This window comes from Mustela nigripes, chromosome 5 (genome assembly GCF_022355385.1).
Source record: "Mustela nigripes isolate SB6536 chromosome 5, MUSNIG.SB6536, whole genome shotgun sequence".
NCBI lineage: Eukaryota > Metazoa > Chordata > Mammalia > Carnivora > Mustelidae > Mustela > Mustela nigripes.
The window spans coordinates 44,214,213-44,241,845 of record NC_081561.1 but is presented as its reverse complement, the minus strand read 5'-3'; the positions used below and the strand labels follow the sequence as shown (position 1 = coordinate 44,241,845).

Here is a 27,633-nt window from a genome sequence, read left to right as displayed (position 1 = left end):
AGAGTATTCATTCTGCACTGTGAATTACTTTAGTCAGATGAATGAAATTTATTTCAGAAGAAAGAAATATCAGATACTTTTAAAAATTTTATTTGTTCTAAGGGTAGTTGAAGAAAAGCAGTGAGGGGGAGGGAATACATAATTTTTTATGGTGGGTACATGGGATGGGGAGAGACTGAAACAGAAGTAAACAGTAAATATAGTGCTTTCTAAGTGCCAGATACTCTTCCAAGCCTTTTATACATATTACTTTAATCATCACAGTAGCCCTCTGACCCACTAGTATTTTCTCCATTTGATTGAAGAATTTGAGACACAGAGAGGTTAAGTAGGTGCTTTACTTGTTGGGGCCCTTGTTCACATGAGAGCCCTGGAAATGTTAGAGACCATGTAGAGCTTGATTTAATATAAAGCTGGGCTTTTGAGGTGAAGGAAATGTATGTGTTGCCAGATAGAGCAGGAGTACAAAAAAGGCTGTATTCTTGTGTTCTTGGAAATCTCAACTCAGAAATAGCTCAGATGAAGTCTGAGGTATTCTAATTGTAGGTTGACGTAGGAGGTTTTTGTATGATGATGGGACCTCAAAACATCACTTACCTTCAAAGTTAATTTCCAGCACACATAAACATGCTGGGGTCTTTTTTGATTTTCCCTTCTTCCCCTTTCCTCTCTCTACCTCCTGCCCCTCACTGTTTTTTTGCCACATTCTCTCTCCCTGCCCATTCCCATTTCCTCATCTCTCTTTTTTGGTAGAGGTGATTCTCCCTACCATACCTCCTTCTATTTCCCCTTTCCCATTTGTCACTTATATAGAAAAATCACCTTTTGTCCCTCTTAACTTCTTTAATTGATTTCCCCCCTTTCTGTCTTTTACCATTAAATGTCTTAAAAATAAAAGAGACTGTAGTTGTCATTCTTTACTCAAGCACTTTTTAACCTCTTGTCATCTGATTCTCTGCTTCTCTGTGTCAAATTAGTGGATTTTTTCTCCATTGTTTTCTCTTGTAGCATTAACCTTCCTAATCCTACTTCACTGAAATTTTCCGTACCCTTTTTTTGTGTGTGATACTGTATTATCTTGATGCTTCTTTTGCCTGTTCTTTTTCTTTGTATCAAAAGGTGAAGTATTTGTATCCAAAAGGTGAAGTCAGCACCTCACTTCCAAGTTTGTTCTTTCCAACTTATCTCTTTCTCTGTTATTGAAAACATTTTTTCTCTCACTCATCAACATTTAAATTTTCCTGACTCCTTCTTTTCCTTCATTCTTTTGCTCAGCAAATAATTCTGGAGTGCTTTCTGTATTACCAGGTCCTTATTCTAGGTTCTGGAGTTTCAGCAACAAAGAAAGAGATAGAGTTCTGACTTTCAGAGCTTACGTTCTGCTGGAGAAGATAGTTAAACAGATACTTAAATCAGGTAGTGTGAAACATGTTTTAAAGAGTAAAGTACACTGAGCAGGCAGTGATGGGAATATGTGCTGTTTTGGGTAAGATTGTTATGAAAAGTTTATCTGAGAAGGTGATATTTGGGTATATCTTAAAGAGAGTGAGCCACGTGGAAATGTGGGAGAAGAGCACCCCAAGCAGAGAGACTAGCAAGGACAAAGACCCTGAGATAATCTTTGCCTCTCCCATATCAGGAAAGGCCAGTGTGACTAGAGTAGAGTGAGGCATAAATCGGTAGGTGAAAAGTCAGAGAAGTTGGCTGGGGAAGATCTTAGGATCCTGTGGGCCCTGGCTAGGATTTTGGACATAAGTATTAAGTGCGGTAGTAGAGTTTGGAGGGTCTTGAACAGAAAAATGGTAACAAGATAGGACTTAATATTTTAGAAGGATCATAGTGTATGTGAGGTGTGTATGTGGGGTATGTCAGTAGAAGAACCTGGGACGCTATTATGGTATAGTTGAAATGATGGTAATTTATAGTAGAATGTTAGCTGTGAATGTGGTAAATGGTCAGAAGTGATGGATTTTATATTTTTAAAGATTTATTTATTTTTATTTTTTTAAAAAAGATTTTATTTGTTTGTTTGACAGAGAGAGAGAGCACAAGCAGGGGGAGCAGGAGAGGGAGACGCAGGACCCTGGGTTCATTGACCTGAGCTGAAGGCAGGTGCTTCATCACCTGAGCCACCCAGGCACCCCAAGATTTATTTATTTTAGAGGATGGAGAGTTTGTGTGCATGAGCTGTGGGAGGGGGAAAGAGAATCCTCAAGCAGAGTCCAGTGCGGGGCTCCATCCCAGGACCCTGAGATCATGACTTGAGCCGAAATCAAGAGCTGGTCTGCTTAACTGACTGAGGCACCCAGGTACCCTGAGTGATTATGTTTTTCAATAGAACTAGCAGGATATGCTGATCACTTGGATGTGGTACATGAAGAGAGAGAAGCTAAGGATAGTTCTAGAGTTTTAGGTTTGAACAGGTGGGTGAATGGAGGTCCCATGACCAGGAATACCTTACGAGGGACAGTTTTATTGAGGAGGGATGGGTAGAAGCAGTGTTTATTTTCAGTATGTTAAGCTTGAAATACCTGTTAGACCTCGTGGAGATACCAAATTATATTCTTCCAAAGGTTAGATGTGAGCTTGGGCCTGGAGAAAATAATTTTGGGAGTTGTCCAAGTATGGGTGGTACTGGATGAGATCACTTAGTGGGGTTTGAGTGTAGATAAGAAAGAGATGGAAGGATTGAACCCTTAAGTCCTCCATTGTATAGACCTCTGCAAGAAAAGAAAGCTGTATCAAAGGATACTGAGAAGTAGCTGGAGAGAAGATGTGTGATGTTCAAAAGCTAAGTGGGGAGAAAGGGATTCAGAAAGGAGAAATGGGTAAGCTATGTCAGAAGCTACTAGGACAGGGAGTAACCTAATAATTGACCTTTGGATTTGGCTTGCTAAATCCCATTGATTTTTGCTTTGCAGTGTAGCCCTAAAATCCAGACAATACCTTTTCACTTCCTGCCAACACTGTTGATCAGGCTTTAATTACCCTTCTTCTGGACTATTTTCCTCTTTTGAGTTTTTCCTTTCTCTCCTGATTACAATACAGAATACATGCTGATTGTAAAAAAAAAAAAAGTTGGAAAACACAGAGACAGTATAACAATAATGTAGAAAACTTGAATTCCTTATCTACCTTACCACTAGAGATAATCACTGATAACACTCAGGTCCTTTTTTTCCCTGTCCATTTCTTTCTGTGCATATTTGTAGTACATACATTGTATATATGCTTTTATATAAAATTGGGATGAAAAGTAGTCTTAAATTTTACTTTTTTAAATGAATATTAAAATTTTTTTGAGAATGTGTGTGAATGTGTGACAGCATAAGTATTTCATCATGGCAAAATAGCCTTCTAATTGAACTTTCCACCCATTTTATATCTTAAGTGAGTCCTGATGAATTTTCCTTAAATACATTCTTCTCTGAGCTTTTAGTGCGTAGGTTAGTGATTGAAGTATAGACTATTCTTGAGAGTAATACATGAATATAGCAGGAAATTTGGAAAACAGGAAACAAGTATATTATCTTTTATAGAATAGCTATTATAATTTTCATCTATTTCCTGCTAATCTTTTTTTCTGTTTTTCTAAATGTACATACACATGCATTTTGTTTTTTACTAACAGATCACAGTGTGTTTTCTGGCCAACTTTTTTCCATAATTTATTCTATTTATAATTTATTGGTCAAAGTATATAAGTAGTTTCATTATTCTGTTTGTTGTCAAAGTGCTCTTCAAAAAGATTGTACTATTTGAAAGTATATTTATAAAGAATTTTGTTCTCTTTAAATTTTAGGATAGACCACTATCTTGTTGAGCTCTTTTAATTGAAGTTCTTCTTGGATACAAAGATGAGGACTAGATAACTTCTTGAGGTTCCTTCTAACCCCTAGGATGAAGATAATAACTAACATTTGTATAGTGCTCTAAAGTTTACAAAGTGAGTTCTCATACATCATCTCACTTGATCCTCACAACAGCTCTGTGAGGTAGGTAGGACAGGTATTGTTATTCTCATTTTAGAGGTAAACTGAAAGAGAGGTTAAGTGACTTGGTCAAGTTTTATTTAAGTGTTTTAGCTGGGATTTGAATCCAGGCCTTCTGATCTAAATAATCAGAATCTCTTTACAAGATTTCCTACAGCTGCACATTTAGAATTGCTGTATGTCAGCTAGTTAAGTAAAATAAATTATTTATATACAGAAATAAACCCAATGACAGTATAAATACGATATTTATATTTTCTTCAACATCCCCCAATCCTTTTCCATATCTCCCCCTCCCCATTAAATGAAATGCTCTCTCTTTTGACTAGAAGGTCATTTAATTATATAGCTATACACCTACCATTTTACCTGGCATTTGGGAGAGGGGGAAATTAAACAGTTTTCATTTCTCTCTGTGTATATATATTTTTTTTTTTTGCTATTGCTTAAAGGTGTACCTGTATTGCTTTCTATACATGTAGTGTAAAGTCTTTTAAGTAATAGAATTATACTTCGAACTGGAATCTTTTGGGTCTAGCATGTACTTAGAATCACAAGTTTTTCCGGGTATTAAAATTTTATACTACTTTAACTAAAATTGGGATAATTGAGTATTTCAGGTATAGTTGCTTACAGTGTTCACAGAGGTTCATTGAATAATAAGTGAGAATGACAGTGGAGGTCAAATCAAGAACAATTATAGCTAATCTACTCTGACTAGTTACCTCATAAGGTAAAAGTTTGTAAATCTGAATTGGGAGCTTGGTAGTGGCAGTATCACATAATAGAAATAGACCTAGATTTTCAAGACTGTGTAGTTTAGTATTGCATTAAAATGTCTCACAGTGTTTTCTGTACCTGCCTTTAAATACTTAAGATATTTAGTATTTTTAAAAATTAATTTTCTTGTTTTTGTTTTTTCTCTAGTTGTTGGTCTTGACGATATTATGGATGAAGGAGTTGTTAAAGAAAGTGGCAATGATACCATTGATGAAGAAGAACTGATTTTACCCAACAGGAACTTGAGGGACAAAGTAGAAGAAAATTCAGTGAGATCACCAAGAAAATCACCTCGTTTAATGGCACAAGGTAATCTTCCAGAGAGGTTGAGCTAGAAAATCTAGCTAGGAATAGATGTGATAGTTTGTAAACTCACTAAGCAGAGACTGTATTTTCATCATGTTTGCTAATCTGAGTATTTTGATAATAATGAATTTTGAGACTATATCAATTTGTTGGTGTAATCTTTAAAAATTTTTATTGAAACTATATATTTATAAAATTTGAAGGATTGACTGATTCTGTAAGTTTGTAATGCCTATTTTCTTTTTCATAGAGGAAATCATTAATAGCTTTCTCAGCTGGTTTTACTGAGTTTTTGGTATTTACTTCCATGTTTCTGAGTAACATATATATATATGTGCTACTTTTTGATTATTCAGATGTGTAGGTATTTATTGATTTCCCACTCCAGGTCTGAGTTTAGTATTTGTCTTCTTGTCCTCATCTCACAAAAGTATATTTTCTCATCTTCTTAAAAGTAATTTTGTTAGGTCAGTAGTAATTGTTTGTTATTGTGACTATATGTGTTGTTAGAGATGATTGATTTTAGTAAACTAAGGTTACTTTTTTCCTATACAACTTTTTGTCTTTCTGTTTTAGTAATTGTTTTGTTGTTTATTTTGTACATTTGTACACACAGGTTTCTTTGTACATATCAGTAATAACATCTCAACTACTCTACTGGTTGTCTAAATCTTTCCTAAAAATACGTGTGCATATTGAAGAAGTCCCTTGGAGCTTTCTGATCTACTTCTATGTGTAATAGTTGTTGGCCTTGTATAAACCTGATGCATAGCTAGTATCTAGGGATCTCCCTTTATTATTCTTCTGATGATTCTCTTTGGTGGTGTAGCTCTTATTTTCTCTTTTGGCTTAGCTCCTTCATTTTGGTGACACTTCTTGTAGTTTGCTGTGAAAAAGGAACATGGAGATGTGTTATTTTAAAACTGTGTGTTTGTAAATATATTTAATCTGGCCTCACATTGGTATTATAGTCTGGTTGAACATAGAATTCAAGGTTAGACATAATTTTCTCTCAGAAACTTGATAGTGTTCCTCTGTTTTCTTCTAACTTCAGTATTGTTGAGAAGTTTATTCTGATTCCTTTTTTTCTTTTTTGATATGTTACTTTCTTCTGGAAGTTTGTGGAATCTTCCTCTTAAGCTTAAGTGTTTTGTATTTCTTTTCTTTTTTTTCTTTTTAAGATTTTATTTATTTTATTTGACAGAGAGAGAGATCTCAAGTAGGCAGAGAGGCAGGCAGAGACAGAGGGGGAAGCAGGCTCCCTGCTGAGCAGAGAGCCTGATGCAGGGCTCCATCCCAGGACCCTGAGATCATGACCTGAGCCGAAGGCAGCAGCTTAATCCACTGAGCCACCCAGGCGCCCAGTGTTTTGTATTTCTGATAATGTATCTTGTTGTAAGTGTATTTTAAGTATTGAATTCTGGCTACTCCGTAGTTCCTGTTAGTCTGAAGAGTATTATTCAGCTCTGGGGAAATTTTTTGTTTTATCTCATTGGTAATTCCTCTCTTTATTTTCTCAGCTCTTGATTTCTGGAACTCATTATTCAAGTGTTAGGTAGGAAGGACTGGCCTTTACATTTTCTTTATGTTGTCTACTTTGTACCTCTGTATCTTTTTCTCTACGTGGTGAAATTTTTTCATGTTTATCCTCCAACTTTTCCCATCAAATTTTACATTTCTAATTTCTGAATATTCTTTTTTGTTTGTTTGTTTTGGGAGTAGTACTTTTTGTAGTACTGTGGGCTTGTTTCATGGATACAATATCTTCTGTCTTTCACAAGGTACTTAACATTTTAAAAAGTGTTTTAAAAATGTTTTTTTTTTTATTCACATAGTTATAGTTTCTTTTTTCTCCATGTTGTTTGCCTGTCTGTCTCTCTTGCTTTCTCCTTCCTCATTTTTCCTGCTGGAGACTTTTCTAAAATGATTGTTTGCTCATGTTTAAGAGTAGGAACTAAAACTGTATGAAACTAAAAGGTTAGCACTTGAAAGAGTGGGTGGATTGGATTTTGTCTACTGTGAGCTTCACTGTATGGTTCTCTGTTCATGCAGGGTTTTTTGTTTGTTTTTGTTTGTTTGTTTGTCGAGGAATCCCTGATGTCAGAATTGAGGTTATTTATGCCTTTAGGCTCATTAAATTGGTAGCATGTTATGGGAACCTTTCAGGGAAGCGGACAGGGTGTCTCAGCTTTCAGTATGTAAATTCATTTAATGTCACAAATTTCACGGTACTTTACTGCCACATTTTTCTGTGCCTGATGTTCCCTAATCTAGAAACCATGTTTTATACTCTTCCAGAGACCAAGCCTCCAGTCTCAGATTAGGACCAGGAAAAGGCAGTTACCTTACAGATGGAGTGGGGGAGAGGGAGCTAGAGATCTAAAAATAGCTTTCATCTCATCTTCATTTTAACTGTCTCCCTTCATCCACACTTTAGAATCATCTGGGATTACCAGTTCCTAGCCCTTTTGAAGTATTAATTGTACTAATTGGCAAGAACCAATACTGCCATCTTAAAGTTTATCTTTTTTGGGTCTCCTATACCATTTACTTCTTGAGCATCTCTTGTTTGTCTTCCAGAATTGTCACTGTTTTCTCCTGTTCTTCCTTTCATTCAATTTATTATTTATTTATTTTTAATTTTATTTTTATAAAACATTTTATTTATTTATTTGATAGAGCAAGGGAGCGAGCATAAGTAGGCAGAGTAGCAGGCAAATGGAGAGGAGAAGCAGGGTCCCCACTGAGCAGAGAGCCCCATGCAGGGCTTGATCCCAGGAATCTGAGATCATGACCTGAGCTGAAGGCAGACACTCAACAGACTGAGCCATCCAGGTGTCCCTCTTCCTTTCATTTTAGATTTATGCCTTTTGTATAGCTTTAGTGTGGGATTTTCAGAAGTGGATTAAGTTAGATGCATGTATTTACTTTATTATCTTTTCCTCAATTTATATGTGTTTGTGTGTGTGTGTGTGTGTGTGTGTGTGTATACATATATATATATATATGTGTATAGATATATATGTGTGCGTGCATATATATATATATATATGAAGATTTTATTTAGAGTGAGTGCAGTGTCACGGAGGGGGCAGGAAGAGGGAGGGGGAAAGAATCTCAAGCAGACTCTGAGTGTGGTGCCTGATATGGGGCTTGATCTCAGGACGACCCTCACATTATGACTTGAGCTGAAACCAAGAGTAGATGCTGAACCAGGTGAGACACCCAGTCTCCCTCCTGTCAGTTTATGTTTTTTTATCAGGTTTTAAAATCTGTTATTTGATAATACTTGTGACTTTGAGTAATGAAAATAATAGGATGAACATTATGGACGTTTGGCCTGTTCAGCCAGGATTCATATTCATTTATATTTAGAGGAAGAAAAACAACTTGATCTTTGGCTCAATAATCAGTTACTATTGGAAAACTTTTTTTGTCATCTTAATTGCTTTTATAGTTGAATATGCTGTTCATTTTTTATTTTTATCAATGCCTGGGTAATGGGTGTTAAAAGTTCATTTATTTTATTTCAAGGCAGAAAAAGAGCTGTAAATTATTTCAGGCTGTCTTTAAAACTTAAAATATATAAAAATATCATTAAAGTATATAAAAATTTTCAGATACTGATAATGAACCATTACATTTTTAGTTATTTTAAAATGTCATATATCTGAACATGTGATAGTTAATAATCCACACTTAGTATTAATTTTAAAAAATTGTTGGGTGCTTATTTAATGATGAAATACTGTGTCATGTTCTGGGGGAATTAGAAAGGATCTCTTAAGACTAGGTTGATTGAATAATTTTTTTTTCAAACTGGGACACTTTTGAGAGTAAAAGAGTGCTATTAATAATCACATCAAGACTGTATGTGTCACCCAGGACTATTACAGACAAATGAAGGCACATGATCCAAACTCCTTAAGAGTTTCATGGTATATGACAAATAAGGAACTGTTTCAAGTATTGGTTCATAGTAAGGTTTTGCATTGAAGGGAAGGAGGCTTTTTTTTTTTTTTTAATAATTGATAGTATTCAGTTTTTATGTAAGTTTATTTGGAGGCATTGGATGTGCGTAGGCTTGGAAATAGCTTATTTTGTATTTCAGTTTGTGGGTTTTTCTAATTAATCTCCTTTAGTTCTCTTTCCTTCTGGTTTCTTTTCACTCCATACTTTGTCCTTCTGGAGGGTGTATCCAGATAGGGAAAAGAGGAAAAGTTTGTACTCTTTGTTAGGAATATTGTTAAAGGTGGGAAGCTTTACTAAATTATTTCAATTTTCTTTCATGATATATTTTATTGGCTTAAATTTCTTTGACTGTATTTTCTCTTTATCTGTGTTTAGTACTCTAGCATGTGCTTCATTTCTTAGGAATAGCTTGTATGCTAAAATGGTGATACAAGTGAAGGACATTCATAAAAGGGAGTTAGAGTTCGTATGAGGTGTTTTTCAAACTCACACAGATTCTGTTTGTCATAGGTGGTCTAGTTTATATTTTGCTGAAACCTGAACTTAATTGGTATTATCTATTTAAAGATATTTAATGTAAAAAAAAAAAAGACATTTGGTGATTAAAACTGTATGAGAGTCTTGCTTTATGATGGGCATTAATGTGAAGGAAGCTCATTTTACTTATTTTACTCCCAGCTTACTTACTATATAAAAGAAACTTGATGCAAACATTCTTGTTTTGTAGTAAAGTATATCAGTCTGAATTCTGTAGTTTTTTTCTCCTGCCAGAATTTATAGAACTTTGATAAATCTAAAACCTAACATGGGTATATATGTGTATATATGCATATATACGTGTATGTATATATATATATATATATATGATCATTATCATGAGTAACTGTTCAGTACATTTTCATTGAAATCAGCAAACCTATAACTCAGTTAAGAAGTAATATATTCTAAATTGTATTAAAATAAAAACAATGGCAAAATAGCTAAGTTTTTTTTTTTTTCCTTCTGATAGAACAAGTAAGAAGTTTGCGACAAAGCACTATTGCCAAGCGTTCAAATGCAGCACCTTTAAATAGCACAAAAAAGGCATCTGGGAAGACTGTATCTGCCCCTAAAGCAGGAGTGAAACATCCAGAAAAGTGTCAGATTAAAGAAGTTTCTGTGTCACCGAAACCTGAGTACCATAAAGAGAGTAGAAGGAGCAGCCGACATAGTGGACAAATTGAAGTGGTACCAGAAGTATCAGTGTCTTCAAGTCATTCTTCAGTGTCATCTTGTCTTGAAATGAAGGATGAAGCTGGATTAGATTCTAAGCAGAAGTGTAATAATCAGGGAGAAGCGGATGTGCCATCTCATGAATTAAATTGTTCACTCCTTTCAGAGACTTGTGTTAGTATTGAGGAAAAGAAAAATGAAGCTCTGATGGAATGTAAAGTCGAGACTGTTAGTAGCCCACAGTTTAAGTTTTCAGAAAAAGAACAGAATGATTCTGTTGCAGATAAAACAGATGGCACTGTTGTTGAAGAAGCGAGGGAAAAGGGGAAAGTTGAACAAGAATCAAATGAGGCAACAAAATTATCCCATGAAGATGACCAAATTACTGAGGAAGCTGCATCTTCTGCCTCTCTCTCTGATGCTGCTGCTTGTACAAATCCAAATAATACTGAAAAGAACCTTGTAGGTTTGTCTTGTTCTGTGGATGAAGTAAATGAATGTAATTTGGAATTGAAGAATACCATGGAAGTTGCTGATAAAGCTAAGAACTCCCTTCAAAGAAATGAAATAGAACCATTGGGTTATTGTAAAGACAGAGAATCTAATGATAAGCAGTTGCAGAGCACAGAATTAAATAACTCAAACTTAGAGATGGTTGATACTAATGCTTTTGAACCAGAAAGTAATATTTTAGAAAATGCTATTTGTGATGCACCTGACCAAAATTCAGAACAGTTGAATATTGTTGAAAGTATTAAACTGGAGTCTCATGAAATAGCAAACCTTCAGGATGCCAGAAATAGCCAGTTAAGTAGTGTTTCTTGCTTAGAGTCAAAAACCATAAAGTCCAAACAAACAAAGCCTATAATTCATTCTAAGCAAAACATAACCGCAGATACTCTGAAAAAAGTTGTTGTAGCAAAACATGAATTAATGCATAACAAAACTAAAGTTAATGTCAAAAGTGTGAAACGAAATGTTGATGAACCAGAATCTCAGCAAAATTTTCATAGGCCAGTCAAAGTGAGAAAAAAACAAGTTGAGAAGGATTCAAAAATTCAGAGTTGCAATTCTGGTGTTAAATCTGTGAAAAATCAAGCTCATTTTATATTGAAAAAAACATCACAGGATCAAAATTTGGTACAGGTTTCCAAACCCTTAACTCATTCTTTGAGTGATAAGCCTTATGGTCACCCTGGTTGTTCTAAAGAACCCCATCATCCAGCACAAACTGGACATTCATTACATTCCAGCCAGAAACAATGCCATAAGCCCCAGCAGCTGGCTGCACCAGTGAAAACCAATAGTCATGTGAAGGAAGAGCTTGACCATACAGGTGGTGTAGAGCATTTAAAGGAGGAGGATAAACTGAAGCTAAAAAAACCCGAGAAGAACCTACAACCCCGCCAAAGAAGAAGCAGCAAAAGTTTTTCTTTGGATGAGCCACCATTGTTCATTCCGGACAACATAGCTACTATAAAAAGAGAAGGCTCAGATCATAGCTCTTCAATTGAAAGCAAGTATATGTGGACTCCCAGCAAGCAGTGTGGTTTTTGCAAAAAACCACATGGCAACAGGTGTGTGTGTTTGTGTGTGTGTGTGCGTGTGTGTGTGATGTGCATTAAAGAGAAATTGATTTTTGGGGTGGGGTTATGTGAGAACTTTTTTTAATAAAAAAATTACTTAAAGACTTTTGCAGAAACAAAAACACCCCTCATCAGTCCTGGATAAATTGATAGAAAGATGGAGCCACTGAATTTATAAATATGTTATCTCAGAACATGTAAAAAAACATATGGGTGGTATATATTGATGTGTTTCGTGTTTGTAACCAGTTAGAGAGTGTGATTTAGTTAGAGCATCTGAAAGAGAAAAAAAGCTTGCTGCTAATCAGGAAATTATTTTGGGTCTGTAAGTTATATATTACTTTATTTGGCTTGAAGAGCTAGTAATAAAGTGTAAAGGGCACAATGGAAATTCTATTTTTCTTTCAAAGATTTAAAGAAAAATTTTTTCTTTTTTGAATTGAAGCACACTTACCATGACTTGATACCATCACTTCATAATTACCAAACAACCTTGGAATGAAGTTTGGTAGCAAAAAACGACTTAAATTATCCAAGTGAATTGTGTATGTAACACAGAATAGAAAACCTGTGTTTCTTTTTTGAATGTTTTAGTGATTGAAATGATTTCTTATGAATTCTAATCTTTTAAATGATTTTAGGATTCAGTGTTTTATAGCTTTTTGACACTTCCTGGCCCTTCCCCACTTTTTTTTTTTTTTTATTTGCTAACTTTTTAAGAAAAGGAAAAGAGGAGATGAAGTGGATTTTGCAGCTATAAGATTGTCCTGTTCAAGTGTTGAGATTGCTGTTGGAACTTCTATCAACATTGACATGATAAAAGAACATTATAGCTTACACATTGTAATATTATCCTTACTCATGCAAGTAAATATTAGGATGACTTCCCAGTACTTTCAGATTACATAAAAATGTGGAACTTTTTAGGTAGGGACAATTTAGTAAAATATGTTGTGTAATTACTTTGTGTGGGAGCTGGTTGGGGAGAGTGGGTGGAAGTTCGTGGGGCTGTTCTATAAAAAAGTAAGTTTTATGTCAATTTTTCTGTCATAACAAAATTTTATGTCTTCTTTTATGATTCAGTCCATGTCCTATTTTTAGTCAGTTGTTACTCTTTATAACAAGATATTCCAGTTTTAAATGTATTTATTTGAATATAGTGCTACAAATGTCCTCACATATGTGCTCTTTTAAGGTTTTGTTGTTGTCTTTAAACAACTTACACAGTTAAAGTGGGCCTGCTAAATTTTCAAAATTAAGGGCTGGGTGGTGCTTCTGAGTGTTCTTTTAAGCCAACACTTTTTTTCTGCCAGAATCTTCTTAAAAATCATTACACTGACATAGGTCAGAGTAATGGAATAGGAAGCTTAACTTGAACGAGTTTCTGAAATGAAACTTAAGCCCAGAATTGGAAGTCATGTTAGGTATGTTTCCATGTAGTTTTGTTGCAGCTAAGCTGCTCTTCTTATGGCCCAGTCTGTAGGAGTTTGCCCAGGCTTTTTGACCATGGCTCACTTTACCAACATCATTTACTTTCCTAAAATAAATTTTAAGTCCCATTGTGGTTCCCCTCGCCCCCTAATGCCACCTTTTGTATCTGCTTTATAAAACCTAGAGTTCTTTGCCTCGTTGTGGAAAATGACTTAGACTATTATATATGTAGGTATTTTGAGTTTACCCAATGTAATTAACATGAGTAATACATAATGATATTGGAAACAATCAATTTGGGAAGTAAAGTAACATTTCACATTACTTCGTTTTGTAAATAAAAAAGCCCAAGTATTGATTGTTTTTTTTCTTTACATATTAACTAGCCTTCACTACTTTTTTGATGTATTGTGCTTGTATACATTGAGCTTACTCAGAAAACTTACTCAGTACCTGTTATACTGCATGTAATTTTCCTATTTTAATCCATGTGTAAGGTTATGAATTTATTAGGAAGGATATATCTAGAAATCATTTTCATTCATGTCATGCACTAGCCATATGGAAAGCTATTTGTTAGTATCACATTTTCTAGCACTTGTGACAGCTTTGCTTGTGTAAGGACTAACTTCATAACTTCAGCATTTTACATATATTACAACTGAAGTTAGCTTCCTGTCTGTGCTTCCAGCTGGAAATTACATTTTTAAATACAGATTTGTTCATATACAGATTTGTTCATGGCATCCCCAAATGTAATAAATATTTGACCATAAGAAACTTCTATACATATCCTAAGGACAGTAGGTGTGGATTCTAACAATATACACATCAAGCTTTTGTTTGTGCTTCCATCAATTTCTTCATTCAGCCTTGTAACAAAAATATATACATTATTTTAAAAAGTGGACTACTTAATACTCATTTTTATAAAATGATTTTTGGAGTTATATTTACAGAAGCCACTTGGCATTTTGGAAGGAAAAAGTGTGAGTCTTTTCATATTGCCTATCTTGCAGTTTTCTAGTATTTCCCTACCTCTCCAGAAGGTGTTTATATTTTTAGTTTGTACTGCAGTTTCTGGCCCCAGCTGTAGATGATAGTATATTGGATGAAATTTGAAAACAAAATCTCCATAGCAGGACGGATTCATAGCTTTATACTCAAATAAGACATCTTTTTCTGAGAAGAAATTTTCTTCCAGAATAAAAGATTAGTGTTTTTCCTCAAGATTTTAAGAGTTTGACACAGAAGTATTTTGTCTGCAGATTAGATTGTTAGTGATAAAAACAGTGATTTAATGTTTATGTGGAAAAGATCATTTTAGAAGAGTGATACACATTCACAGTAATATGGTATAAGTTGTCACACACTTAACAAGAATTGAACACCCATCTTGTAACAGGTCCATTGTTAGTAATTATAACATAAATATACTAAGAAAAGGCGTTCTCAAATGTTGCTTGCCTTTGTGATTTACTTTGAAGAAACTTGAAAGTTTTCTAAGAATATATTTTAAAAGGCTTCTACCAAAAAGATTAGAATTTTATTTTTTGTCTTACAACTCTAATTTAGTTTCTTTTAAATTTTGTGCATGAACATTTAACAGTAAAAGAATACAACAGATATTTCGAACTCTTCTATTTAACTGATTCATGAGTGTCTGGTTTACTTAACTGATCCAGTGGTAAACTCCTTTTTTTTTTTTTTTTTTTTTTTTAGTGAAATATTTAACATCCAGGTTATAGTCTTTTCTGTAAGTAATTTTGCCTATTAGTAATCAGAAATTCAAGGCCACAGCAGAAAAGGGGGAGTAATTCTGTTAGCTGTATGATTGATACTGCTATCCCCCCTGACATTTTTAAACCATGAGGAATAATACAAAAAGGGAAGAAAATAATACTCTCTTTTTGTGATAGGCCTTCCCCCCCATATGGTTCATAAAATTTGTAGTACTTCTAACTTTCAGACCTAAAAATGATTTATATTTACATTTGTGCAAAGTCAGTTTGATTTTCTTTTCTTTTTTTTTTTTTTTTAAAGATTTTATTTGTTGATTTGACAGACAGAGATCACAAGCAGACAGAGAGGCAGGCAGAGAGAGAGAGAGAGGGAAGCAGGCTCCCTGCTGAGCAGAGAGCCTGATGCGGGACTCGATTCCAGGACCCTGAGATCATGACCTGAGCCGAAGGCAGCGGCTCAACCCACTGAGCCATGATTTTCAAGTGAATTAGTTCTGTTTTTCCCTAGGACATGTGAAAATTATTTTTGTCAATGATTTTTCAGAATTTTATTTAACTGCAATATCTTTCATATAAAATCCTAAACTATTAAAATATCTCTGTAGATGGCATTTAGACATTTGCTTTTCAGAATGTCAAGTTTTAGGAGACATTTCCAAAGTAAGCTTAAAATGAAGCATGATGAAATATTATTTAGGTTTGTCATCATAAAACAACTCTTCCCTGGTTAAATAAGAATTTGAAATATTTAAATATGTGCTTTATAATTTGATGCTTAGGGTTGAATATGGAGTAACAGCATAGCCATGGTCATAGTGTGTAGGTTTTTAAGTAGTGTCTTGCTGAAACTGGTCTAGACTTTGATTTGAAGAAATCATAGCCCTGATGGTAGAAGTAAAGGGAAATGACTGCCAGCTTTCCTTCAGTATTTCAAAGACATTCATATTACCCGCTTTCAAGAAATAGTTCTTACAACTTTGCAACCTGAAATAGAGCAACTGTGCACTTGTGTTTTTCAAAATTATTTTGTTGGTTGGAAGATCTGTATCATTGAAACATGGACCCATCTAAATCTCCCCAAGCCTAGATAGACCATTCTAACTTGCAAACAAATACTACATTGTTTGAAAGTTTTCCTGCTATGAATCCAAAACATTGTGTTTTGCTTTGTTTTTACATAAGACAGGTTGTCTTGTTTCTGTTTTTTCCCCCATCAGTTTGGAGAAATGAAGACTGACTTGATAAAACTAGCATAGGCATTACTAATTAGGGTGAAGAATGGTAAATTATAAATGTGAAGTCAACCTTCCTCAATGGACAGCAATAGTTTGATATACAATAAAAAGACACAAGAGGAAGACAAAAAATGTGCTGCTGTTAAGGAATGAGTGCTGTGACTTTTTTTCGAGATTTGTAAGGATTGAAAGTGATTTTTATAACTTCAGCCTTAAAACCTCTGGTACAAGAGAGTTGGCCGTACCACTCATTGTATTACCTTAAAATGAGTTTTGGCATTGTTGGTGCCACTCTTAACAAAATCAGCAGTAAGTCTTTAATTCATTAAAGAATATACGTAAATCTCTTATTTTAACCTTCCAAGCATAATTATGAATTACCCGAAGAAGAAAGAAAAAAGATATGATTAAGTGAGCTCTCTACCTAACAATGGGTTAAAACTAAAATAATGTCCCTCAAATTGTTGTTTGTACATCTGATTTACCATTTTATTCAAAAGTAATTCCAGATACTTTAAAGTTAGAGAAACAAGGTTTTTAGACTCCTAAATCTTGTATCCGTTGATTTTTTTCATTGTTAGTGAAGTTTTTTAGATAAAATTTAGTAAAGGAAAACTTTTATGAAGAGATCGGAAATTTAAAAAAATTCAGCCTGAATTATTAGGATCTTCATGTATAATCTTTATTCAGAGATACAATTTTATTATCTAAACCATGGTCAGTAGTACGGAAGTCTGTTCTCAAAAGCACATAAAGAGATTTTTCAGCATAATCACTGACATTCTGGCTCATGAGCCAGAATATTTTGAACTCAAAGAATAGTGACATAAAGTGGTTAATAAATAATCTAAGTCTCCATTTTGTTTTTGAGTTGCATTGTTGCTCTGATCTTTTGTTATTCAAAATTATTCATCAAATGAGTGATTCTGTTTTAGGTAGGAGTTTGGGTTTGTGGGGTAAATGTTACTGTAACTGACGGATTGTCTCTGATCAGATTATCACAGCTCTTAACCCACCTTCTCAGTGGAGAAATTTTATACTTTATTATTCTATGCAGTATGCTGACAAAGATCAGGTGCTCTTTATTTTACCTTTATGGTTTTTTGTATTTTCTCATTCATACTAGAGGGGATATATTTGACTTAAAATTTCTGTCTTCATAGAATATTCTTTGAAAACTTGGTCCATGTAAAACCAATAGGATGGGTAAAGACAGAAAACAAATATCAGAAAATGATTAAAAAGTTAATTTAGGCTCACTTTTAACATTTTTTTAAGTGTATTAAAGTTTTTTCCCTTCTTCCCAGGTTTATGGTTGGCTGTGGGAGATGTGATGACTGGTTTCATGGTGATTGTGTTGGTTTAAGTCTTTGTCAAGCACAACAAATGGGAGAAGAAGACAAAGAATATGTGTGTGTGAAATGTTGTGCTGAAGAAGATAAAAAGACTGAAATAATAGATTCAGATATTTTGGAAAACCAGGCTAAAGTTGAAGTCCACAGTGAAGATAGAACAATGGAATATGAAAAGCTTGGGTTATCAAAGCACACACCAGCAAATGATAAAACCAAATATATAGAGGATACAGTGAAGCACAAGGTCAAAATTTTAAAACGGGTAAGCTTATTAAAGCATTCTTTTTATTTAAGAACTTTGTATGGTCTGACAATTTGAAATTTCTCTTTGGGTTTCATTGTTCAAAGTGTACATTTCCAAATGTACTTTTCTGTAAAAAATGAATGGATTTTTAAAAAAATATTTTGGCAGTCTTGGTGAAATCAGGTAGTGAAATCTTCCAAAATATATGTATCTTATTTCTTACAGAATTTTATGCAGTTTCTAGTCTTTAGTTGGTAGTTGGATTTTCTTTGATAGGATGTATGTGTGATCTTGTGGTATTAAAGTAGTACTGAGCTGTTCATTGTGCTTGCTGATAAGGTGGTAAAACTTCAGTCCATAACTGTCTGCTAATTCATGAACCACATTTGACATTATTTTCAGGTAGAAGAGTTGTTTTGTATCTTTAAAGAAAAGTAGACTTAATTCTTTTTATTTTTGTCCAGTGTTTGCTTGGAACCTTCACTTCATACTTTTTCTCTTAAAAAAGTCGGTTTTCTCTTACCTTATATTTTTAACTAATTTCTAAATGTATTTTCTAAATAGAAATTTCAAGATATTTAGTGAGTTACAGGAGAGATGTATTCAGTGTTTTATCTGATTAAGTTTTAATAATTTTCATCATCTATTTTTTTTTTTACCTATGATTTTTCTATTTTGTTGTTCTTATAATGGTAGGAAAGGGATAACAATGGCAACAAATATATGGGGATAGTCAAGTGTAATAATGCAAAAGACAATGAACTTGAGTTGGAGAAGAACCATGGAAATCTTTTAATCCAGCCATTGAGATTGAGGAACATAAGCATCTTTTCTCCGAAATCTTCATTATTTATAAACTCAGTTCTTTGACACACTCCTTATATTACAAATCTGGATTAAGTTACAGTGGCATTCAGCATTTTCTGGCTGCCCATACATTTTGAGAATCAGATTATGTCCTTCTGACATTTGCTTTTCCTTTTTTCTGTTGATTTGATTAGCACCAAAGTAATTGGTATAGAGCTGAGAGCTCCACTGAGAATAGCTTAAAACACATCTTTGGAAAACTTTGTTAATTATTAATGATTAATCATCAGTTTTGGATGTAATATCTTGGCCATTCAGAAATACAGCTCATTGTTTTGTCATTTAGCTAAGTTGTCTTTATCTTGTCTAAAAAGATATGAGACATGTGAAACATTAAGTGTTTTAAGAAACCACTATAAATGTATAGAAAAATGTATCAGAAAAGAAATTGAAGTAAGTCTGATTTTGTAAGTAAATGTACTTACAAAACCCAAGTGATTACTGCTTCCTTTTCTTTTTGATGGTGAACTGCTGAATCTTATTTGGTCTCTGCTGATACTAGGTTATGGAATCTGTTTTTTGTTTTATTTTTTATTTTTTTAAAGGTTTTATTTATTTATTTGACAGAGAAGCAGGGGGAGTAGGAGGAGAAGGGGGCTTCCCTCCAAGCAGGGAACTGGATACAGGGCTGGATTCCAGGATCATGACCTGAGCGAAAGGCAGACACTTAACTGACTGAGCCTCCCAGGTGCCTCTGGAATCTGCTTTTTAAATATCACTTCTTATTCCTAGATTTTATGTTGAACCATTTCTTAAGTTTCTGTTGTCTGCCAAACATGGTACCAGACTTGGGTATCTAGCACTGATTGAAATAGGTTTCTGTTCTTAAGTAAATCTAGTTGGAGAGAGAGAAAATAAGTAAATAAAAAATTAGAGGATTTGTAGTCTAGAGAAAATCAGTTTTTTCCTGTAAACTCTGTCTTCTTACAGCCTGTCAAAACCTATGTTTTGACATATTAAATATCATAGTGTTCTTTTCCCTGTCATTCTTTCTTTTTTTAATTTTTATTTTTCTATTTAAATTCAATTAAAATGTAATGTTTGTTTCAAAGGTAGGGGTCAACGATTCATTAGTCTTATATAATACCCAGTACTCATTACATCACATGCCCTGCTTAATGTCCATCACCCACTTACCCCATCCCTCCACCCCTTTCCCCCAAGCAGCCTTCAGTTTTTTCCCTATGATTAAGAGTCTCTTATGGTTTGTCTCCCTCTTTGGTTTCGTCTTGTTTTATTTTTTCTCTCTCTTCCCCAGTGATCCTCTGTTTTTCTTAAATTCCACATATGAGTGAGATCATATGATAATTGCCTTTTTTTTGATTGACTTATGTCATTTAGCGTAATACCCTCTACTTCCAACACATGGTTCAAATGGCAAGATTTCAGGTTTTTTTTTCATGGCTGAGTAGTGTGCCATTGTATGTATGTCCATATCTTCTTCATCCATTCATCTGTCGATGGACATCTTTCCATAATTTGGCTATTGTGGACGTTACTGCTATAAACATTGGGGCGCAGGTGCACCTTTGGATCACTACATTTGTGTCTTTGGGGTAAATCCCTAGTACTGCAATTGCTGGGTTATAGGGTAGCTCTATTTTCAAGTTTCTGAGGAATTTCCATACTGTTTTCCAGAGTGGCTGCACTAGTGTGCATTCCCACCAACATCCTAAGAGGGTTTCCCTTTCTCTTGATTCCTTGCCAACATCTTTCGTTTCCTGACTTGTTGATTGTAGCCATTCTGATTGATGTAAGGTGATATTCATTGTGGTTTTGATTTGTGTTTCCCTGATGATGAGTAGGTGGGCATTTTTTTCATGTTTGGCCATTTGTATGTCTTCTTTGGAGAAATGTCTGTTCATGTCTTCTGCCCATTTCTTGATTGGCTTATTCTTTGGGTGTTGAATTTGGTAAGTTCTTTATAGATTTTGGATACTAGCCCTTTATTTGGTATGTCATTTACAAATATCTTCTGCCGTTCTGTCAGTTGTCTTTCAGTTTTGTCGACTGTTTCTTTGCTGTGCAAAAGCTTTTTATCTTGATGAAGTCCCAATAGTTCATTTTTGCCCTTGCTTCCCTTGCCCTTGAAGAAAAGTCTAGCTAGAAGTTGCTGTGGCGTGGGTCACAGAGTTTGGTGCCTATGTTCTCCTCTAGGATTTTGATACATTCCTGTCTCATAGGTCTTTCATCCATTTTGAGTCTGTGTGGTTTATGGTGTAAGGAAGTGGTCCAGTTTCATTCTTCTGTATGTGGCTGTCCAGTTTTCCCAAAACTGTTTGTTGAAGAGACTATCTTTTTTCCATTGGATCTTCTTTCCTGCTATATTAAAGATTAGTTGGCCAAAGGGTTGAGGGTCCATTTCTGGGTTGTTTTATTCTGTTCCATTGACCTCTGTGTCTGTTTTTGTGCCAGTATAATGCTGTCCTGAAGATTACAGCTTAGTAAAACAGCTTGAAGTCTGGGATTGTGATGCTACCAGCTTTGGTTTTCTTTTTAAGTATTCCTTTGGCTCTTTCAGGTCTAATCTGGTTCCATACAAGTCTTAGGATTGTTTGTTCCAGCTCTGTGAAAAAAGCTGATGGTATGTTAATGGGGATTGCATTGAATGTATAGATTGTTCTAGGTAGCATAGACATTTTATGTATGAAATGTTTCTCTATTTCTTTGTGTCTTCTTCAATTTCTTCATGAGTGTTCTATAGTTTTTTGAGTACAGATACTTTGCCTCTTTGGTTAGGTTTACTCCTAGGTATCTTACGGTATTTGGTGCAGTTGTAAATGGGATCAACTCCTTAGTGTCTCTTTCTTCTGTCTCATTGCTAGTGTATAGAAATACAGTTAATTTCTTTGCATTGATTTTATGTGTATTGATCCTGCCACTTGAATTCCTTTATGAGTTCTAGCAATTTTGGGCTACAGTCCTTTGGGTTTTCCACATAGAGTATCATGTCATCTGCAAAGAGTGAGAGTTTGACGTACTCTGTGCTGATTCTGATGCCTTTTATTTCCTTTTATTGTCTGATTGCTGAAGCTAGGATTTCTAGTACTGTGTTGAAGAATAGTGGTCATTCATAGTGGGCATCCTTGTCATGTTCCTGACTTTAGGGGAAAAGCTTCTTTCAGTTTTTCCCATTGATAATGTCATTCACTGTGGGCTTTCCATATGTGGCTTTTATGATATTGAGGTATGTTCCCTCTATCCCTACACTATGGAGAGTATTGATCAAGAAGGGATGCTGTACTTTTTCTGCACCTATTGAGAGGATCAAATGGTTCTTGTCCTTTATTTTATGAATGTCATGTATCATGTTGATTGATTTGTGGTTGTTGAGCCATCCTCCAAGCCCAGGAATAAATCCCATTATTCATGGTGAATAATCCTTTTAATCTACTGTTGGATCCTATTGGCTAGTATTTTGGTGAGAATTTTTGCATCCATGTTCATCAGGAATGTTGGTCTATAATTCTCCTTCTTGGTGGGGTCTTTGTCTGGTTTTAGGATCAAGGTAATGCTGGCCTCAGAGATGAGTTTGGAAGTTTTTGTTCCATTTCTGTTTTTTGAAACAACTTCAGAAGGGTAGGTATTACTACTTCTTTAAATGTTTGATAGAATTCCCCTGGGAAGCCATTAGGGCCTGGGCTCTTGTTTGGAGATTTTTGATTATTGCTTCAATTTCCTTGCTGGTTATGGGTCTGTTCAGGTTTTCTATATCTTCCTGGTTCAGTTTTGGTGGTTTAATCATCTCTAGGAATGCATACATTTCTTCCAGATTGCCTAATTTGGTGTCATATGGTTGTTTATACTGTGTTCTTACAGTTGTACTGAAGGGGAGATTGTGATTTTATTTGGGTCCTTTCTCTTTTCTTTTTGACAAGTCTGGCCAGGGTTTTATGGATTTTATTAATTCTTTCAAAGAACCAGCTCCTAGTTTCCTTGCTCTGTTTTGCTGTTCTTTTGGTTAGTATTTCATTGATTTCTGCTCTGATCTTTTTTATTTCTGTTCTTGCTGGATTAAGCTTTATTTGCTGTTCTTTCTCCCAACTCCTTTAGGTGTAAAGTTAGGTTGTATATTGGGGACCTTTCTTGTTTTTTGAGAAAGGCTTGTATTGCTATATACCTGCCTCTTAGGACCACCTTTGCTGTATCCAGAGGTTTTGAACAGTTATGTGTTCATTTTTTATTTGTTCTCATTGATTTTTAAAATTCTTCTTCAATTTCCTGGTTGATGCATTCATTCTTTAATAGTATGCTCTTTAACCTCTATATATTTGAGTTCTTTTCAAACTTCCTCTTTTGATTGAGTTTCAGTTTCAAAGCATTGTGGTCTGAAAATATGCAGGGAGTGATCCCAGTCTTTTGGTATCACTTGAGATCTGATTTGTGAACCAGTATGTAATTTGTTCTAGAGAATGTTCCATGTGCACTGGAAGGAATGTGTATTCTGTTGCTTTAGGATGGAATGCTCTGAATATATCTGTAAAATCTTATCTGGTCCAGTATGTCATTCAAAGTCCTTGTTCCTTGTTGATCTTCTGCTTAGATGACATGTCCATTGCAGTGAGTAGTAGGGTGTTAAAGTCCCGTGCTATTGTATTATCAATGTGTTTGCATTCCTAGAGGTAAAATACTAATTTAAATTTGTTAATAATTGGTTCTTATAATTTACTGCTCCCATGTTAGGGGCATAAATATTTACAGTTGTTAGATCTTGGTGGATAGACCCTTTAATTATGATATATTGTCCTTCCTCATTTTTTATTACAATCTTTGGTTTAAAATCTAATTTGATACAAAAATTACTACCCTAGCTTTCTTTTAATGTCCATTAGCGTCATAAATGGTTTTCTAACCCCTCACTTTCAATTTGGAGGTGTCTTTGGGTCTAAAATGCGCCTCTTGGAGGCAGCATATTGGTGGATCTTGCTTTTTTTTTTTTTTTTTTTTAAGATTTTATTTATTTATTTGACAGAGAGAGAGAGACAAGTAGGCAGAGAGGCATGCAGAGGAAGAGAGAGGCAGGCTCCCTACTAAGCAGAGCTCAATATGGGGCTCAATCTAGGACCACAGGGTCATGACCTGAACTGAAGGTAGGTGCTTAACCAACTCAGCCACCCAGGTGCCCCTGGGTCTTGCCTTTTTATCCAAGCTGACAGTCTTTGTTTTTCGGTTGGGGCATTTTAGCTCATTTACATTCAGAGTTTAACTATTGAAAGATAAGAATTTAGTGCTGTTGTATTACTTGTACAGAGTATATTCTCTCTGTTCCTTTCTGGTCTGGAGCTCTGCCTTTACTTAAAGGATCCCCTTTAATGTTTCTTACAGTCACAAATTCCTTTAGTTTTTCTTTGTTCGGGAAGTATTTTATCTGCCCTATTTTGAATGATATCCTTTGGATAAATTAAAGTATTCTTGGCTGCATATTTTTCTCATTTAGCATCCTGAATATATCATGCCAGTGCTTCCTGGGCTTCTAGGTCTCTGGATAGGTGTGCTGCCAGCCTAACATTTCTACCCTTGTAGGTTATGGATCTTTTGTTCCAACTTGCAAGTGTCACTATTATATGCTTAGGTGTTGACCAGTTTTTGTTGATTTGGGGGAGGGGCATTTCTCTGTGCCTTTCTCTGGACTTGAATGCCTTCTTCCGTTCCCAGATTAGGGAAGTTCTCCACTGTATTTTGCTCCAGTATACCTTCTATCTCTCTCTTTTTCCTCTTCTAGGATCTCAGTTATTCTAATATTGTTTTGTTTTATGGTATCATTGATATCTCAAATTCTGCTCTCTTGATCCAGTAGTGTATCTCTTTCTCAGCTTCTTTATTCTCTATCCTTTTGTCTTCTGTATCACTAATTCTCTTTTCTGCCTCATTTATCCTAGCAGTTAGAATCTCAATTTTTTATTGCATCTCATTAATAGCCTTTTTGGCTTCTACATGATTAGATTTTATTTCTTTTATTTCTCCAGAAAGGTATTCTCTAGTGTCTTCTATGCTTTTTTCAAGCCCAACTCGTATCTTTATAAGCGTTATTCTGAACTCTAGTTTTGACATCTTATATCCAAACTGCTTGGGTCCCTGGCAGTTGGTACTGCCTCTTGTTGTCTTTTTTAAGGCTTTTCTGTCTTGTCATCTGTCCAGAGAGTAGATGAATGTGAGAACAAAATACTAAAATGGCAACAATGACCCCAGAGAAGTGGGGTCACAAGAGACTGGAAATGGGGGGAAAAAAAGGATAATAGAGGTGAACAGAAAACAGCAATAGACTGGATCCTGTGTGTATTTTGGTCTGTTAAAACACTAGGCCCCAGAATTTTAAAGAAAGAAAAACTTTACATATTTACGAAAATGAAATTAAATGCATTGAAAGAATAGAATGTAACTATAAAAAGACAAAAGAGAAAAAAGAAGGAATATAAACAAGCAGGTGAACAGAACAGAGCAGTACACTATATCCTGAGTGTATTTTTGTCTCTTTGTTAGAAGAAACTACATCCCAGAGTTGTAAGGAAAGAAAAATGTATTTATCTATAGAAAAATAAAATTAAATACAATGAAAAGCTACAACGTTACTGAAGATGAAAATTTAAAAAGAGTTTAACAAAAAGAAGAAAAAAAGGAGAGAAAATGATCAGACAGGTGAAGAGAACAGAGCCGTACACTAGATTCTGGGTGTATTCTCGTGTTTGTTAGAAGAAACTGCATCCTGAAATTGTAAAGAAAGAAAAACTTCCATATATACAAAATAAATACAATGAAAGGATGCAATGTAAGTGTAAAAATGAAAATTAAAAAAGGTTTTTAAAAGTTGATGAAATAATTGATTGAGAGAGGAAAGAGAAAAACATAATTAAAAGACTAAAGAATTGTGGGGGGAAAACCATGAATTCTGTATATTATTTTACCTAGTACTCAACTTTTGCATTTCTCTATGGTCAGTAAATTTGGTATTAGCTGGATGTTCTTGATGATCTTCTGGGGGAAGGGCCTGTTGGGCTGATTCTCAGGTATTTATGCTCTGTGCAGAATTGTACCACCCTTGCCAGGGGCCAGGCTAAGTAAGTGGCTCTGGATTACTCTCTGTGACTTTTGTTTCCTTATGGTTTTCTGCCCTGCTTTAGAGGATGAGAATGAAGATGGCGGCCTCCCAGTTTCCAGCCCTAGAGCTTAGAGCTTGGGGTTGGGGGTCGGGGTGGGGGGGCACTCCTTAGTGCACCCTAGAGAAAAGCAGTCAATCATTCCTGTCTCCCTGGTCTCTGGCTGTACCCTGCAATCACCCAGACTGTGACCAGTGATTCTTTCTCATGGCATGTGACCCCATTTTGATTCTTCAAAACCTGCAGACTCCTGTGATATGCACTTGTGCCCCCCTCCCCAGCTTCCAGGGGGAGGGAAGGAGGAGGTCTTGGGGTGGTTCTGCTGCTTGCTGGGCCCCTGCTCAGCAAGGATGTGATGGACCACAGTTCAGGGTATATGGCAACCCTGTGCTGAGAGCCCACTCTTGGGCTCGCTGAGTGCAGCCAGTTTCCCCACACTGATGCTGGGGAACTCTGCCACACTCAGGCACCCCCAGTCTTGCTGTGACCCCAAGGATCCTGGGACCATAGTATCCCACCTAGGATTCCAACCTACTTAGCCACCAGGTGCATTTCAGGCAGGAATGTCCCTCACTGGAGCAGCCTGCTGAAAGTTCTGATTTTGTGCTCCACTGCTATATCACTTCTGGTGCTGGATGACGGAGGCTCCCTCCTTCTGTGGTTCATCTTCCTATGTATCACCTCAGATTCACTTCTCCACACCTACCTTGCAGAAAGTGGTTGCTTTTCTATTTGTAGAGTTGCATCTAATTCTTTTCTTAGACCTCAAGTTGAGTTTGCAAGTGTTCGGAATGACTTGATAGTTGTCTAGCTGAATTCCTGGGACCAGATGAAACTAAGGTCTCCTACTTCTCTACCACCTATGGATAAACTTCTCCCTGTCTTTCAAACATTACCATGAAGTGATTAATTATTTTAAAGGGTCTTAGAATTCTAGTTCACAAGTTCTTCGTTGGTTATAATTAGGATGAGAGTAGCAGGTATCCTGATAGATTGTTCTACTTTATAGAAGTTAAAACTGCCAGTTGATACAGTGAGAATTTAATTGATAAACTTAGAGGTGGGTATGATTTCATTTGTTTTAGAAAATAGTGAAAAACATAGATACCTGTTTCTCCATAATCTCTCCCTCTTTTTTCCATGTCTGTAGCCAGCTAAGACAACTCTTACTATCTTTTATCTATTTTTTTTTCTAATATTATTAATGGGAAAATGGTATCCAGGTTTTTTAGTTCTCCTTTATAGGCTGTTATGTGTTCTGCAAAATAGGTGCTTAACAAATGGATTTTGAATGAGAGCATGAATCTCCTTTTTGTTATTAATTGAGAGTTATTTTTGTACATCTTTTTTAAAAAACTTAAATATTTATTGGGCTAAAGAATATAATGTTTGCTATCTTGCTAGATTATAATACTAATTAGGTTTAATCTTTTTCATCCACATACTCTTGAGCCTTGCTTTAGTAGTTTTCATTCTAATGAATTAAATAATATTTTTTCCAAGGAATCTGGTGAAGGCAAAAACTCATCAGACTGTAGAGATAGTGAAATAAAAAAATGGCAGCTAGCTCCTCTTCGAAAGATGGGACAACCAGTTTTACCTCGGAGATCCTCAGAAGAAAAAAGTGAAAAAATACCAAAAGAGACTACAACTGTTATTTGCACAGGAGAAAAAGGTTCCAAACCAGGTAGTAAGATTCATAAAAATCCTATGTACTAATAAAGTTATATTTCATACACTATCAATTAGTATATTTTAGGGAAATTTAACCATTTTAATAACTTGATGGCAATAAAAATAGTTCAGGTGATCTTTCT

The 27,633-nt window shown here is 35.1% G+C and overlaps 1 protein-coding gene across 5 annotated transcripts in view; it reads left to right on the top strand.

Moving 5' to 3' along the window:
- Positions 1–27,633, top strand: part of PHF3 (PHD finger protein 3) — an 86,755-nt gene that overhangs the window by 39,805 nt on the left and 19,317 nt on the right. For all 5 annotated transcript variants that reach the window (XM_059400185.1, XM_059400183.1, XM_059400186.1 and 2 more), the window contains 4 exons: positions 4,920–5,081; positions 10,060–11,839; positions 17,564–17,873; positions 27,320–27,503. In XM_059400185.1, coding sequence (XP_059256168.1) covers positions 4,940–5,081; positions 10,060–11,839; positions 17,564–17,873; positions 27,320–27,503 — 2,416 coding nt within the window. In that variant the 5' untranslated portion in view covers positions 4,920–4,939. The remainder of the gene's footprint in view (positions 1–4,919; positions 5,082–10,059; positions 11,840–17,563; positions 17,874–27,319; positions 27,504–27,633) is intronic.